Source organism: Emys orbicularis, chromosome 2 (genome assembly GCF_028017835.1).
Source record: "Emys orbicularis isolate rEmyOrb1 chromosome 2, rEmyOrb1.hap1, whole genome shotgun sequence".
Classification (NCBI taxonomy): Eukaryota; Metazoa; Chordata; order Testudines; family Emydidae; genus Emys; species Emys orbicularis.
The window spans coordinates 235,595,692-235,610,913 of NC_088684.1; the positions used below are offsets into that span (position 1 = coordinate 235,595,692).

Sequence of the window (15,222 nt, forward strand, 5' to 3'; positions counted from 1 at the left end):
AGTACAGACAGGCGCTGTGCAAGTTATCTGTACATCACTCCTAATCCATTATTATACCCCTTGTGTTGCAAGGCTGGATACTTACAGTTATATAAGTAGAATCGTAGTTGTGCAATGTGCATCAATGAGAAAGGGAACAGTATGAGCAAATTCATTTTTGCTTGTGACCCAAGCTATATTCACTCACCTTTGGTAGCAGGAGAATCTCTGTGTCTGAGCTGTAGAAATTTCATAAGAACGTAAGAATGGCCATACTGGGTCAGACCCAAGGTCCACCTAGCCCAGTAAACTGTCTTCCAACAGTGGCCAATGCCAGGTGCTTCAGAGGGAATGACCAGAACAGGTAATCATCAAGTGATCCATCCCCAGTTGCTCATTCCCAGCTTCTGGCAAACAGAGGCTAGGGACACCATCCCTGCCCATCCCGGCTAATAGTCATTGATGGACCTATCCTTAAGACGATGTTTTAGTCATGGGTATTTTTAGTAAAAGTCATGGACAGGTCACGGGCAGTAAAAAAAAATTCACAGCCCGTGACCTGTCCATGACTTGTACCCCTAATTAAAACTTGGGCTGGGGGGCTGCAGGTGCTCGGGGTGGTGGTGGTCTGGGGGTGCCATGGGTGCTGGGGTGTGTGGCCCAGGACCCCTGCTGGTGCTGGGGGGTAGGCGGCGGCACGCAGACTGGGACCTCGGTTGGTGCCGTGGAGGAAGAGAGGGGCGAACAGCCTGGGTCCCCTGCTGGTGCTGGGGGAGGGGGGTGTTGGCGGGGCTGGCAGACTCCCTACCCGACTCCGCATGTCCCTGCAGCTCCCAATGGGGGAGGGAAGGCCACAGGGGCTCCCCATGCTGCCCCCACCACGAGCTCCGACTCTGCAGCTCCCATTGGCAGGGAATCGCAGCCAATGGGAGCTGCGGGGGCAGCACCTGCGAGCGCGGGAAGCGCGCAGAGCCCCCTGACCCTTCCACCTACGAGCTGCAGGGATGTGTCAGTCGCTTCCAGGGAGCCCCCCCCAGATAAGCGCCGCCCTGCACCCCAAGCTCTGCCACAGCCCTGAGCCCTCTCCTACACCCAAACTGCCCCAGCAGCAGCCGGTGCGGCTGGCACAGGGGCTGCCTGATCTGCTTGGGCAGCTCTGGAGCTAGCTGCACCGGCCGCTGCAAAAGTCACGGAATTTGTGATTTCCGTGATCTCTGTGACAGACACGTAGCCTTACCTATCCTCCATGAATTTATCTAGTTCTTTTTTGAACCCTGTTATAGTCTTGGCCTTCACAACATCCTCAACATCCACAGGTTGACTGTGTGTTGTGTGAAGAAATACCTCCTTTTGTTTAAACCCGCTGCCTATTAATTTCATTTGGTGACCCCTAGTACTTGTGTTATGAGGAGTAAATAACATTTCCATATTTACTTTCTCCACATCCGTCATGATTTTATAGACTATCATATCCCCCTTAGTCATCTTTTTTTCAGGCTGAAGAGTTCCAGTCTTATTACTTTCTTCTCATATGGAAACTGTTCCATACCCCTAATCATTTTTGTTGCCTTTTCTGAACCTTTTCCAATTCCAATATATCTTTTTTGAGATGGGGCAACCACATCTGCACGAGTATTCAAGATATGGGTGAACCATGGCTTTATATAGAGGCAATATGATATTTTCTGTCTTATTATCTATCCCTTTCTTAATGATTCCCAACATTTTATTAGCTTTTTTGACTGCTGCTGCACATTGAGTGGATGTTTTCAGAGAACTATCCATAATGACTCCAAGAGCTCTTTCTTGAGTGGTAACAGTCCACTTAGACCCCATCATTTTATATGTATAGCTGAGATTATGTTTTCCAATGTGCATTACTTTGCATTTATCAACATTGAATTTCATCTGCCGTTTTGTTGCCCAGCCACCCAGTTTTATGAGATCCCTTTGTTACTCTTCACAGTCTGCTTTTCACTTAACTAAAGTAAAGTAAAGATGAGATTTAGGCTAAACTACATCAAATGCACTAACATTTTCTAAGTAACTGGGTTGAGTGGTGTGGGGTGAGGGTGGAGGTTGTCTGTTTTTTGGCAAAGCCACCCAAAAAAAATATTTTCAAGAGAACTTGTCATGTGTTCTCAACTATGTTAGTGGAATCTTGAAATGCATCCCATCTTTTAAAACAAACTGTAAAAATTAAACTGGCACATACTGTATATACAAATGTGAGGACTGCATCTCAGTTTTTCAGATTATTCAGTTTAACAAGAATCAATAAAAGAAGCAAAGCACCAATGGCCATCTTTTCCAAGTCTCTGAAAAATGTCCTGACCTCTCCTTGAGGCCTTCATGTCTCTAACGTCTCTTCATTTGCTCCACAAGTATCAACAACACAGATTAAACAACTCGTCACTGGGAAAGCACGGACTTTGGAGTTGGCTACCCACTTGTCTGTTTCAGTATTATATTCAAGGATGTGCCCTAATCGGCCCACACCCTGAAAGCCAGCCAGGACATAGACTATAGAGCCCACAGCAGCACACTTCACTGTTACACCCTTCCACGGCATTGGTGACACCATCTTCCATTCATTCATCTTAATATCATAATATTCCACGTTGTCTAGGCCACCTTGAAATGAATCAAACAAGTAACAATTAACAGCAATATGAAAACGGCCACCACTTACATAAAAATCTCACAGAAAATGCCTTTGACCGATAGTAGTAGAAGGCTCTTTAATCTATCATACATCTTCTCCCTGTGGGAGTATTTATAGGACACACATATTTGTGTAGAGTGTGCATAACCACACATGTGGGTAATGTTTGTGCTGCTGGAGTTCCAGTTGTGTAACATTTCCAATTATAAATTGCTATTTAATGATTCTTCATTAAAACTTTCACTCTGGGCTGAAACTTGACATCCAATTTTTTTTTTTAAATTAAAATCAACCCCCTCCCCCCGTTTCTTAGAAGGCAACATGTTCTTTAATTGGGATTAGTTGTTTTTTCTTTCAAAAGAGGGAAGGGGACAGGGGAAGCGATGAAAAGCAGTTACAAGACCCCAAACATGAATGTATAGCATCTCATCCAAAAATCTTAAAAAGCACTTTACAAACAGTGCCTCAACACTATCACCCACAAGGCAGAAAGGAGTATTGATTCCCAGTCCCAAATTCTAACTGTTTAGATACACGGGATTTTAAGAACACATTATGACCTGAAGAGATATGGAATCCATGACCATGGCACTGTTATTATACCACAGTGACTGCACTGAAAGGAAGTAATTAGTCAATCAGGCCAATTTTCACTGAACAAAAAGTCAACTGCAAAATAGTATTTTGGCCTACTGGGTAAGTGGTGTATGTTTTCAAATTGGGTGTTCAACTAGTAGGCTCAAAGGGTGGAGTTTCTAACTCTGATTGTCTCATTGTGTGCACGTAAGATGCACCTACATATACCTCTTTGCGTTGGAAACTACCCATTACGTTGGAATACCGTTAGTAAATATTTTGGGAAAGTTTATAATTTGCCATTTAATTAGCATTAATCTGAAACAAAATATTCCAGTTGTTAGCATGAATAAGTAATAATAAGTTTAGCATTTGAGTAATTTTCATCTTCAAAGCACTTTAGAAACATTACCTAATTAACTTTCATCACTTCTGTGAGGTAGGTAAGTATTATTATTTCTGTTTTACAGGTGGGGAGACAAACAGAGGACAAGAGACTTGCCCAAGACTGCCCAGCAAATCCTATGTTACGTATTCAGGGCAGTCAAAACAGGTAGTTTCACCCTTTTTAATTATTGATTTGTAATAATCCTTTAGACTGTAAGTTCCTCAGGGGAGTGACTGTATCTTTCTCTCTCTCATAGAGCTAAGCACACCGTTGCCAGTTCTCAAAAATATCTAATGAAGAGTAATGAAGTTACCCTCTTGTCAAATGACAAGTTAATCCAGTTAACCCTGTTCTAGAATAGTTTCATTTAACAGTGGGAACAAGCTTCCCCAAAGTACTTACTACTGGCAGTTCCACCAGATCCAATTTCAAGTAGGAAAGTTTGGGAAGTATCTAGGATACAAGGAGGCAGAAAGAAGGGAGGCAACAGTGGAGGGAGGAGAGTATGTGTTTGCTGTCACCCCAAAAGCAAAGAAATGGAGATCAATATCATAAAAATGCAGTTTCTGACACTGCCAGTGTTCAAGAAGTTAAGCTACTAGAGAGCTTAGCAATTCTCCCAACCTAGCTGCAAGGGAAACCTTCCTCAGCTGGGAGGGAGGGAGGGGGGAACAGAGTGCTGAACAAAACAAATAGGTACATTAATTATTCTTAATGACTCAGTAATTCCAACATACCGCTAGGAAAGGAATTGAAAACAAGGGAAGAGGGTTTGTTGAAGAAGCTGCCATCTTTTGCATATGATGCAATAATGAGGGCCCTTAATAGCCTGAGGTTGTTCAGATCCCAGAGCTCTTTTCACATAAGAGGGGTGCTTACCCTTGTGTCCTGACTAAATTCCAATTTCAGCCTTTTAATAATACCTTTATGTGACTGCATGGTACCAGATTTCTACTAAGCATAAGGCACAATTCTAAACGATAGGTTCACTGTATCCTAATTTCTGACCTAGATCAGATTTTACAGTATGAGTATTCAAAAAAGGGAATATGATATAGATTCTGTTCTTATTTTGCATGAGTGCCATGCTGCCAAGCAATACATTCCAAAAATAGTAGATGTAGCTTTATCAAAAATTGTAGTGATTTGATGTATTAACAAAAACAAACTAACAAGTGGTCTTCCAAGTTACAAAGTAGCATAATACCAATTTTAACGTTCACGTTATCAAGATAACTCATCCACTAGTTTAGTTGGAAGACTGCAAACCAGTCTTTTACTCGTCTGCTCATAAGAGTCCTTCAGTTGCGTGAACATGACTGCAATGAACTTTCTCTGTCCAGTACTGATTAGCTGTTTGCTTCAACCTTCCTCCGACCTCACAGTCTCTTTACCTTAGCTTCACTCCACACCTGCCCCTTTAATCCTCTCCTGCCCCATCCTGATCCCTCCAGTTGATACCCTCTTAAGTAAATCCACCGCCCCAACCCCCAAAATTGTGGAACTTATATGCTGTTTACCACTATCACATTCTTCACTCTGCTAGTGTGTTTTACCTTTTCTCCCACCCTGTGTCTGTCTTGTCTATTTAGTTTGTAAGATATTCAGGACAAGGAGTATCTGTTACTCTGTTTGCTCGCTCAGTGTCTAGCACAATGGGGCCCTATTCCTGGTTGGTCTTTAGGTATTACTGTAATAAAACATGATTATTAATCATTAATAACTTGTATGTAAAAAAGAACATAGTCAGAAACAATATTTTGTGGATAAATTGAAGAGTTACAAAACTGAATACCTAAGCCATTTTGTCCACCCACAGCAAATATTTTGTCTTTTACAAACACCAGCCCATGATTCTTCCTGGCTTCTATCATTGGACACAGCTCAGTCCACCTGAAAAAAAGAAAAAAAATGAAGAGTTACTCACCTAGTTCTTGGTCATTTATTTACATTTCTTTCCCATCTTCTGGGATTGGGGAAAGGCAAGATATGGAGGAGGAAAGCTACCTAAAGCACAGACCTCCAGTTTGCAGCCAGTCAGTCAAATATCTTGGATTCCTATTCACTATTCCTGTCCTTTCTTCAGTAATTGCACAATTCTTCCTGGTTGTCTATAGTTTAGCTATTTGAAAATCGAGCAAGTCCACAAGAACTACTAGTGACAAAGGGCGTTAGCATTGGTACATACGTTTCTGTTGCTGGATCATAAACTTCACAGGAATTCAGGACCCTTCCAGAAACATTGTTTCCCAAGCTTCCTCCACATACGTAAATCAGGCCATTTGCCTCCACCATCCCATGACTGCAACGCTGAGTCAGCATGCTGGGCTTTGTGTGCCAGCTTTCTGTTCTTGTATCATAGCATTCAAATAAATACAGAGCAGAATTTCCTTCAAGAAAACAAAGTAATATTTACTTTAGCGGTTGTATTTGAAAAGAAAAACCTAACAATACTGAGTCAATACTTCAATCATTAGTTAAAGGGGAAAGCGGTTTTCTATCCCGTTCCTCTCTACCCCACCCCCCTAAAAACTAGCTGGCCTTAAACCTGGGATAAGTTTTGATATCTGTACTTTAAAATTTAATGAAAGTCATTTGAATAGCTCGGGGAGGTGGATTAAAAGAAGAAATGAACAGACACATGAGAGAGTACATTTACATGTAATTGATAAAATGATAGTTTATGTCAGCTTCATTATTTGAAATGTGCTGAACTCTTAGATGCCACAGTCAAATTGATAAAGACTTGTAAATTGTCTTTGCACAAATTCATACAAATCAACAGGATTCACATGACAATACATGGCTTGATTAATTCACTTCATAACGCTGGTCACAATGTATTATTTTTTGGAATGATGTGGTAGCTTACATCCATGTGATTAGTGACCATTTAACTACAAAGCTACCATCTGATATTGTACTTCTTTTCTGGGGGTGGCAAGATGGCATGTGCCTCTCACTTCCTAAAGGTCCCGTATCAGTGCCCTTCCCTTGAAAGGCCCAATCCAGTTCCTTCTGAAGTCAATAGAAAGAGTCCTATTGATTACAACAGTAATTCAATGATACTTTAGCATCAGCTTAGGTGCTTGTCTGAATCAAGGCCCAACTGAAGAAGGTTGGATATGGTTTCCTCTAGCTACTCTGTCATTTTAACTCTTCATTCCATCAGATATCATCACTCGACTGAAGGCAAGGTATTTCCCCCTCCTCTCTACCTCCAGGACTGAGCATGCTACTTCTGCAGAACTCCCAACCCTTGCCTGCCTTGGGAGGTAGGGATTCAAACCCTTGGAACCCATGTGGCAGAGCATTACATTTTCACTAGGCCATCAGGCCTGCATAGACTTCTATGAAACATACATGTATATTGTACATATTATCATCCGACTAGCCAAGCTGCACATTAACTAATTATGAAACAGGCTGTGTCACACTTTAGTTCCATTTAGCAGGGACAACATGGGATAATAAACAATCATAAAGCTAAACTACACACGGAATGGAGCATATTCTTCCTTTATATAAATACACACACATTAACGCTAATGGGAATTGTGCAAGTTAGCATTAACAGGAATGGCCATAGAACTTTATTTAAAAAAATCCGAAATACAACATCAGTTCTGAATACATTTTCAATACAATATAAAGGAATCTCTCTTTTTGTCCAAATAAAATAAAGAGTTCCATCACTTGCAACAGCTAACAAAAATTTTCAAGTTAAAACTAAAATGCACTCCCACCAAAGCAATAAGGGGGAAAGAGGCCATATTAGCCAAAGTATAGTCTACAGTGAATAAATAGAAATCAGCCAGTGAAATCCTCAACCTGGATTAAATTGGTACCATGTTTTTCAGACTCTTATCATAGCCAATCCAACAACACACAATAAGTTACTGACTTGTCGAGGAGTTTATTGAAAAATCTAGAATTTACAACTAAGTATTATAGGAAGATTAGGGAAAAAAACTTTAGACATAAGACAGGTAAAAATGTTACTTATTCACTTTGATCTTAAACAGGATGGTAAAAGTTTGTCACAGTTTGAATAAAAATATTCTTCTGGACAATTGGCCAATGTTTGTCAAAGATTCTAAAACACACTGCCAAAATTAATTCTAATAGAATAGTAAGAGGAGAACTAAATATCTTAAACGTTTATAGTGCTAAAAGGAGAACTATACATCTTATTTAACTGAAAACACATAAATCCTAGAACAGTTTCCTATTACAGGTGTATTAACTTCACGAGATGCTTGGCAAAAGAGCCTATGCAGTCAAAGTTTCGGACACACTACCTTCATGGACTGTTGTTTTGGACAGAGAAGGCTAGGCCTTACTCAGGTCTGAATATCACAGCATGAGATGAGTAAATGATTTGAAAGAGGGAAAACGGTTATTTCATATGTACAACACTAGATGGCAGCAATGAACTGTTGCCTTATCAATTGCAAAGACAAACCTGATGAAGTATTTTAAAATCAAATGCTATCTAAATATCACAACTTCTTATCAAGGTAGTAATATTTCAGTGTTAAGCACTGATGCTAATGGTTGTTTATCTTCTGCTTGCTTTATTCTGCAGCAAGGCAGAACTCAAAATGACTTGCTATGAATTGTACTGTCACAGCATTAGATATTTTGGCCGACTGCAGAGCTTTTAGCTCTCACAGCAATAATCTGTGAGATTCTACATACATTACATTGCAGCAATTGGTCTGATGAAGACCTTACTTACATCAGTGTAAATTAGGCATAAGACAATTGAAATAAATTGAGCTAATACTAAAGTGTGAAATCAGAACCAAGGCACTTGTGTTGGCAATAGTTTTATCTTCCTCTGTGGTTTACAGGATCTTTTTCACTGTTACACAGTCAAAAATCTGTTTCTGAAGGAGAAAGTTAGTTTCTGCCTCATTAACTGAAGTTAACAGAGAACGAGAGAAAAACAAACCAGCAAGAAGCAACTTTTTTCAACAAATAATCCTCCAAAATTGGGGGATAGGAAATCTTTCTTTCCATGAACAGTTAAGTAGGGTTTTCCCTCCCGTACAAATGGATAGCTTTTGAAAATACTATATAGTTACATTAAATGGCATTATTAAGATAGCTGATATTTGGGCTTCATATTTATTAGGCCCATTATAGTAAGACTATTAACAGAAATCTTATTCACACTAGCTACCCAAATGCAATGTCTTGGTGCTGCATTAGCTGTGACAAAAAAATCTTGGACTACATTCCGCTATTACTGAATCAAAAGTCAGTGGAATTCTCTGGGAGTTACACCAGTAAACAGAGAACAGAATTTGACCCCCAAAATGTATTTGCTTGCAGCTAATTTACTCCAGGCAGTTGTTGTAATTTCTTTATGATACAGATAAAAGATAGACTGTTCATTTTTACTCAGTAAAATAGCATCTAAAAATGCAATACAAATTGATAAAACCTCTCAGCATCTGGGAAAAGAGAGACCTAGTATTGAACAGAAGAACTTTATAGTCTAGTATTACAGCAACATGTATAGATTCTATTCAAACAAGGAAGTAATGGAACTAAAAAGCATTTAATGTATTTTTGGGTTTTTTAAAAAAAAAAAAGATTGTGTCTTACCCACTTCTGAACCACCAGATGTATAAATTTTGCCCTCCGCAGCACAGGCTGCAAGGCTATCTCGCGGCGTTGGAGGTCCCAGTTTGGAATACCAGCTGTCCTTCACCACATTGTAGCAGTCCATTCGCTTTATAGGGAAGAGTTGGGAGCCACCCAAAATATAAACTACATTATCCCAGAAGACACAAGCGGCATCTCTGCGCTTTTCAAAGGGACATCGGATGTCTGTCCAGCTGTAATCCTGCATTATAAAGAACAGGTAATGTCTACCTGGAGTGAGAGTTTTCAAACCAATATTTTCACAGAGATTTAGACATGATCAGTTTTAAGTTTCCTTTTCAAAACAAAACACCAGTACTGTGAATTGAAGAACGCTCCTCAGGCACATACGTTTTGAAAAATTCTCTTAGACACACATGCAGTTAGCTGCAACGAACCATGGCAGTACCGATTTCTGTTTTCTTATTCCTTTTGTGCACCCAAAACACCTTCCTGAGAACTGAGAATTTAATAAAAGCACAAAAAGTACAAAAAAAGATTTGACCTCCTACTACCATCATATCAGAAACTATACATGCTGTCCGTAAAATGGTTAAAGTTGTTTATTTTATGGGACTGGAAGAAGAGACATCTGATATAGAGAAAGAAGACATTACTACAGAATAAAAATATGCCCAGTTTTACAAAAGAGTGTTAAAAATTTGCATCTCACATAGAGCTCTAATTGCTGACAGCTAGGAGCTTGTTTACAGTTTTTAGCAACACGTTATACATAGCTATCCACAGTGGATAGCACTAATAAAAACTGATAATGCTGCTGGCAGAAATGTTAGCAGCCACACTGTCAGGGATCTGAGCTCTAACAGACTGCAAGAAGAAACAAGTACCAAACATGGGTGGTAATGAGCGGGGGACCTTCGCTGGGGAAGTCCTAGAAACGTCCAACCAAGGAGCTGACCGCACACTGTGATGGCATATAGTACAAGAGGCAGCTTTTAAACAGCTACATTTCAGAGCTTTAAAAGATTTTCACCAACAGCTTGAATTGCATCTAGTGGTGCACAGGGAGCCAGTGAAGAGATTTGAGCACAGGGATTACATGTGCATCACCCTACTCCATTCGGGTGGAGGGTGGCTGCGTTCTGCACTATCTAAAGTTGCTGGGTGGTCTTCAAGATAACTTTAAGTACATGTATTTCAAGGAGGTAGTATGAATGATACCTTGGTCAGACATGGAGAAAGAAATGTTACCAATATCTGGACTCAATGTAAAGGTAACAGAGCTAAGTAAAATCAATATACTGACGACTGCAGCCCAAAACAGCTTGCAATCTGCCTTAGAAGCATCTCACACATCAAGAAGGGTTGACAAGATGCATGAGGACCTTGGTGATAATGAGCAATGGGCTAACACTAATTTCTTGGGCTATGTGACAGGCTGGCTGGCCCCTCATGGGAAGTCAGGCTTAGCCTTGCCTGTGATGGATCAGTTCTCCCCCAGGTGGATCAGGTGGCTGAATTCAGTTTCAGACCCACCTGGGAAGGCATCAGATGAATTCCATAAACAAGCTGGGAGCATTCAGCTGGTGAGAAGAGCCGCAAGAGGAAAGTTCTGTCCTGTGACTGGCCCTGAAGGGAGAAAGTGGCAGGAAAGGAGGATCCTGTGGCAGGAAAGGAGGATGCTGTGGCAGGCCCTGGAAAGGGCCAAAACCCAGGCAGATGGCCAGGAGGGAGATTAGGAATCAGGATCCAGTCTGGTAAGAAAGGCTCCAGGGTCAGCAGCTTGGATCAGAGCTAGGCCTCTGGGGAAAAAATCTGTCAGTGCCCCACAAGAGTGGGGCAGAAGGGCCCCCCAAGGGTAGTGGAAGACCATTCTATTTTATGTCACCTTTGGGACTACTGTTTAAGTTATCAGTATGATGCTGTATGGAATTTGGGGGACACTTTAGGATATTATGAACATTAGTATTGTAAAATTGCAATGAGTTGTGCCAGATATGTCATGTAAGATATCTGCAAAAATGATATAATTTGCCAAATATGATAATCTCATTTATGTGTTTGCATCACCTTTGGGGTCAGAAGAACATTTTTGTATATGTGAGCAGAGTTTTTTAAATAACTTCTCACTGTACTGGACCTAGGTGCTGACTGAGAGCCAGAGAACTGGAATGCAATAAGGGGGCTGTGTGATTTCTTTTTTGCTTCTTGATAACCAGTGGGGGGGGGAAGGATCAGAAGCGCAGTCTGTGACTGGTTGGGGAGTTCAACTTCAATGTTACCCACAAGTCTTGGAAGCATCTGCTCTCCCTTTCGCAGCCTGCCCTGACCGTGGCATTTCCAGTGAGGGCTGCCCCAGGCACCCCGGGTCACAATCAGTAATGCCACATGAGGATGCTGTTTAGGTTGACCCTCCTGACAGCCTCCAGAGAAGGTATGCTACAGCACTGGAAGAAAACTAACCTTATCAAGGAATACTTAAACCTTAAGTTCTCTTGCTACTTTGTGTAAGATCATCCTGTTTTCTACCTGATTTCATTGCAAAAAGCTTCTCTCCCTCAACTGCAGAGGGGATCTAGTGGGTTTGACCCCCTTCAGCAGCCTCAATCCACAACTCCTATTTCCTCCAGAATCATGCTTCAGACCTTGTAGGGAAGCCCAGGGCCTTCCATGACCCTCCTCTGGGGTGACCTATTCGGCAGACTCATCATCCTCTAACTAGAAGCAAGCAAGGTCCTGTTCTGGCGATGAGGTACTGCTCCCCACTAATAGCCTGTGTCAGGCCTGGTTGGTTTTGGGGGTAAAGGAGAGTAAAAAAGGGAAGCCAGAAAGTTTGAACTCGATAGTTCAGGTTGTCAGAGAAAAAAAAGCAGACTCGGGGTAACGCATACAAGATTTGTGCTGACGGCTTAACAAGATGCCAAGATTGTTACCCATCTGTCATGCTATTCAGTAGCGTGGATTGGGAAGTAGTTTCCCCCCCCCCCCCTCCTGCACATGATTTAGATTTATTTTAAATGAAATATTGAAAACTGAAATATTTAATTAAAATGGTGCCATGGTGTCTCATGGAAGCTGTAGTTCAGATGCCTTATGCAATCATTCTCCTCTATGAGCTGAACTACATCTTCCATGATGCACCACTCTTTCCCCCTCTTAGTGAGGGAAAGGTATGCATCACAGGAGCCCTTAGCCATGGTGCATCTAGGAAAGCAGAATTTAACTTTAAAAAGGACACTTAATTGACTAGATAGCAAGTTGACAACAGGCAGAAATAGCTTCCAACCACTCCTCCTAATTTCTGTGCCAATGTGTGCAATCACATTTTTCTATTTTTAAATGGTTTTCCTCTTCCCTGTTTTATGACAAAGGGAAAAAAAACAACAACAGGAAAACCGACTAGCAGTCTGTACAGGAGAAAAATCTGCATTTGATGGCACTTTGTGTACTAAATAAACAACCTGAAAGAAATCTTTTGCACCCTGTTATTTACCATTGTTATTTGTAACACTAGTAGAGAAAACATTTTTAGGGAGACATGCAATTTTTGCAAGTTGATTGTGTCCCTTTAACTCTTAAGTTTCTTCACTTCTGTGGGATTTAAATTATATTTTATCTCCTACAATAGCAGATGTCATGCAACCACCATGTTGTTACTCTATAACATTTTTTTAGTATTCCTCCAAGGAGGATACTTAGTCTAGTTTGGAGAAGTATTATATAATCACAGCAAAGGATGAATCAGAGACATAGGGAAAGGCAGGACTTTCCAAGGTTAAACAGCAGCTAAATCCCAAAATAAGAGGATAGCAACATGGGACTTAATGATCCTTCTGTAACCTATAGAAGACTAACTGGTATCCCTGTGGGTTTATTTAATGATAACGCTCTAAGGCCCCAGTCCAGCAAAGCACTTAACCACCTGCTTTGCTGAATGAGGGCATTAATAATAGTGTTGGTTCCCACACAGAACTTAATTCCTTTGTGATCTGTCATCTGAAATTCCTTCCAAGTGGCGGTGGGTTTTTTTTGTTTTTGTTTTTAATATTGATGACAGGTTGAGGAGGATGATTAATCACCCTCTTTGAAGGCAATGCTCCTTCCCACCAAATAGCTTCCCCCTTCCAAATTACTGGATTGGAAACAACCTTTAGCAGTGTTTCTTCAATAGAAGTGTAGGAAACTCTCTACATTAAAGTTAAATATGAAGGACTACCTCTCTATCAAACCTGTGTGCAGCAGGCAGCATATAACTGAGTTTTATTCTTTACTAAGGCCCTGTAAAGATTTACATATGTGCTTAACTTTTTGTACTGTGAGCAGTCCTATGGATTTCAATGAGATCACTGGCAATACGTAAAATTAAGCATGTGCGCCAATCTTTGCGGGATTAGAGCCTTAGATGGTATATGCACACGGACACAGCATTTGCAACTCCAAGCACACTGGGGCCTTGATCCTTGCTCGGTGGCTTCTAGGCGATACCACAATATTAATTTAATAAAAGATTAATTACAGTGCTGCTTGAGAGACTTTTTAAAAGCTCTTTCAGTATTGTTGAGTAAATACAGAACTGCTCAACAACATATATCAAATGGAACATCTAATATATGGCTAGTTAGCAGCACAAGTGTATGAGCTCCAGCCAGTGTTTACAAAATGCTTTTACCCTGTCTTTGATTCTCAGATCCCCAATTACCCACTTGTCACTCCTCTTTACCGTCCCATCTTCAAGGCCATATAACTCAGGAGGAGTTCTTCTGACCAAGCAGGGCTGCACAAAGCTTCATCCAGAGTCAAATAATTCTGACCTTGTGATGGGCCAGAGTAGTTGTTGCAGAACATTGGAAAATTCAAAGGGCTCTTACTTGTAATATCTCATTTAGGTTTTGGTTGAAGATCACCTGACAGCAAACACAACCTTTCTTCAAGTTGCAAGTTATTGCCTTGCAGCACACACACATAGCATACATCAGGGGCTTTTACAAGATTAAGCCTTCAAAAAAATATCTAGGAATTTTGTACTAGTTTATATAGTTATTAATGGGTCTTCCCCCCTCTCCACTTTTACCTCAATTAACAGGAAGTACTTATCATGGAATTTAGCCTTTTTATTATTAGTTATGTTGGCAAAGAGACTGGATATACTCTAAGCCAGGGGTAGGCAACCTATGGCACGCGTGCCGAAGGTGGCACACGAGCTGATTTTCAGCGGCACTCTCACTGCCCGGGTCCTGGCCACTGGTCCGGGGGGCTCTGCATTTTAATTTAATTTTAAATGAAGCTTCTTAAACATTTTAAAAACCTTATTTACTTTACATACAACAATAGTTTAATTATATATTATAGACTTATAGGAAGAGACCGTCTAAAAACATTAAAATGTATTACTGGCACGTGAAACCTTAAATCAGAGTGAATACATGAAGACTCGGCACACCACTTCTGAAAGGTTGCTGACCCCTGCTCTAAGCCAAGATAACAGAACTACCAATTAATGACTGAAGCTGTAGTACTCAGAGCCAGTTTCCATTCTGCCTTAAAATAATTTCATACTTTATCTATGATCTGCGATTACGAGAAACAATTTGATCTAACACAGAGAGGTCAAAGCACATTTTAACAAGGCTGTGATGTATGCAATGTCAGAAAAAAATAACTGTTTGAAGAGGATGAATAGACTGATCAAAGATAGTAGGTATGTTTTCAAACATGGATTGCACCTCTCTGAACAACCTCTTGCTGGGAATTCATCATTTTACCCTGGAAATGATATCCTACCATACAAATCTCTACTCTGTTTCCTACAAAGACAGTGTTCATATATCTTTCTTTAGTATGTGAATCAAGTGATCAGAGAGGTAAAGTGCAATTAATTATTTAGGAATCCACAGTTCCTAACAGAATTCCATCTTTGGAGACAGAGAATTTAAGTGCTTTCTAAGAGCCAAGTGACAGATGCAGGTATAGGAAAGAGCAAGTCTGGTTACATTTTCCT

The 15,222-nt window shown here is 40.6% G+C and overlaps 1 protein-coding gene across 1 annotated transcript in view; it reads right to left on the reverse strand.

Annotated features, from left to right (window-relative positions):
• Positions 1-2,197: 2,197 nt before the first annotated feature.
• KLHL7 (kelch like family member 7) overlaps positions 2,198-15,222 on the reverse strand; it is a 43,558-nt gene continuing 30,533 nt past the window's right edge. The window contains exons 8-11 of the mRNA XM_065398983.1: positions 9,225-9,465; positions 5,797-5,998; positions 5,404-5,501; positions 2,198-2,613 (exon numbers count right to left, since the gene is read on the reverse strand). Coding sequence (XP_065255055.1) covers positions 2,330-2,613; positions 5,404-5,501; positions 5,797-5,998; positions 9,225-9,465 — 825 coding nt within the window. The 3' untranslated portion in view covers positions 2,198-2,329. The remainder of the gene's footprint in view (positions 2,614-5,403; positions 5,502-5,796; positions 5,999-9,224; positions 9,466-15,222) is intronic.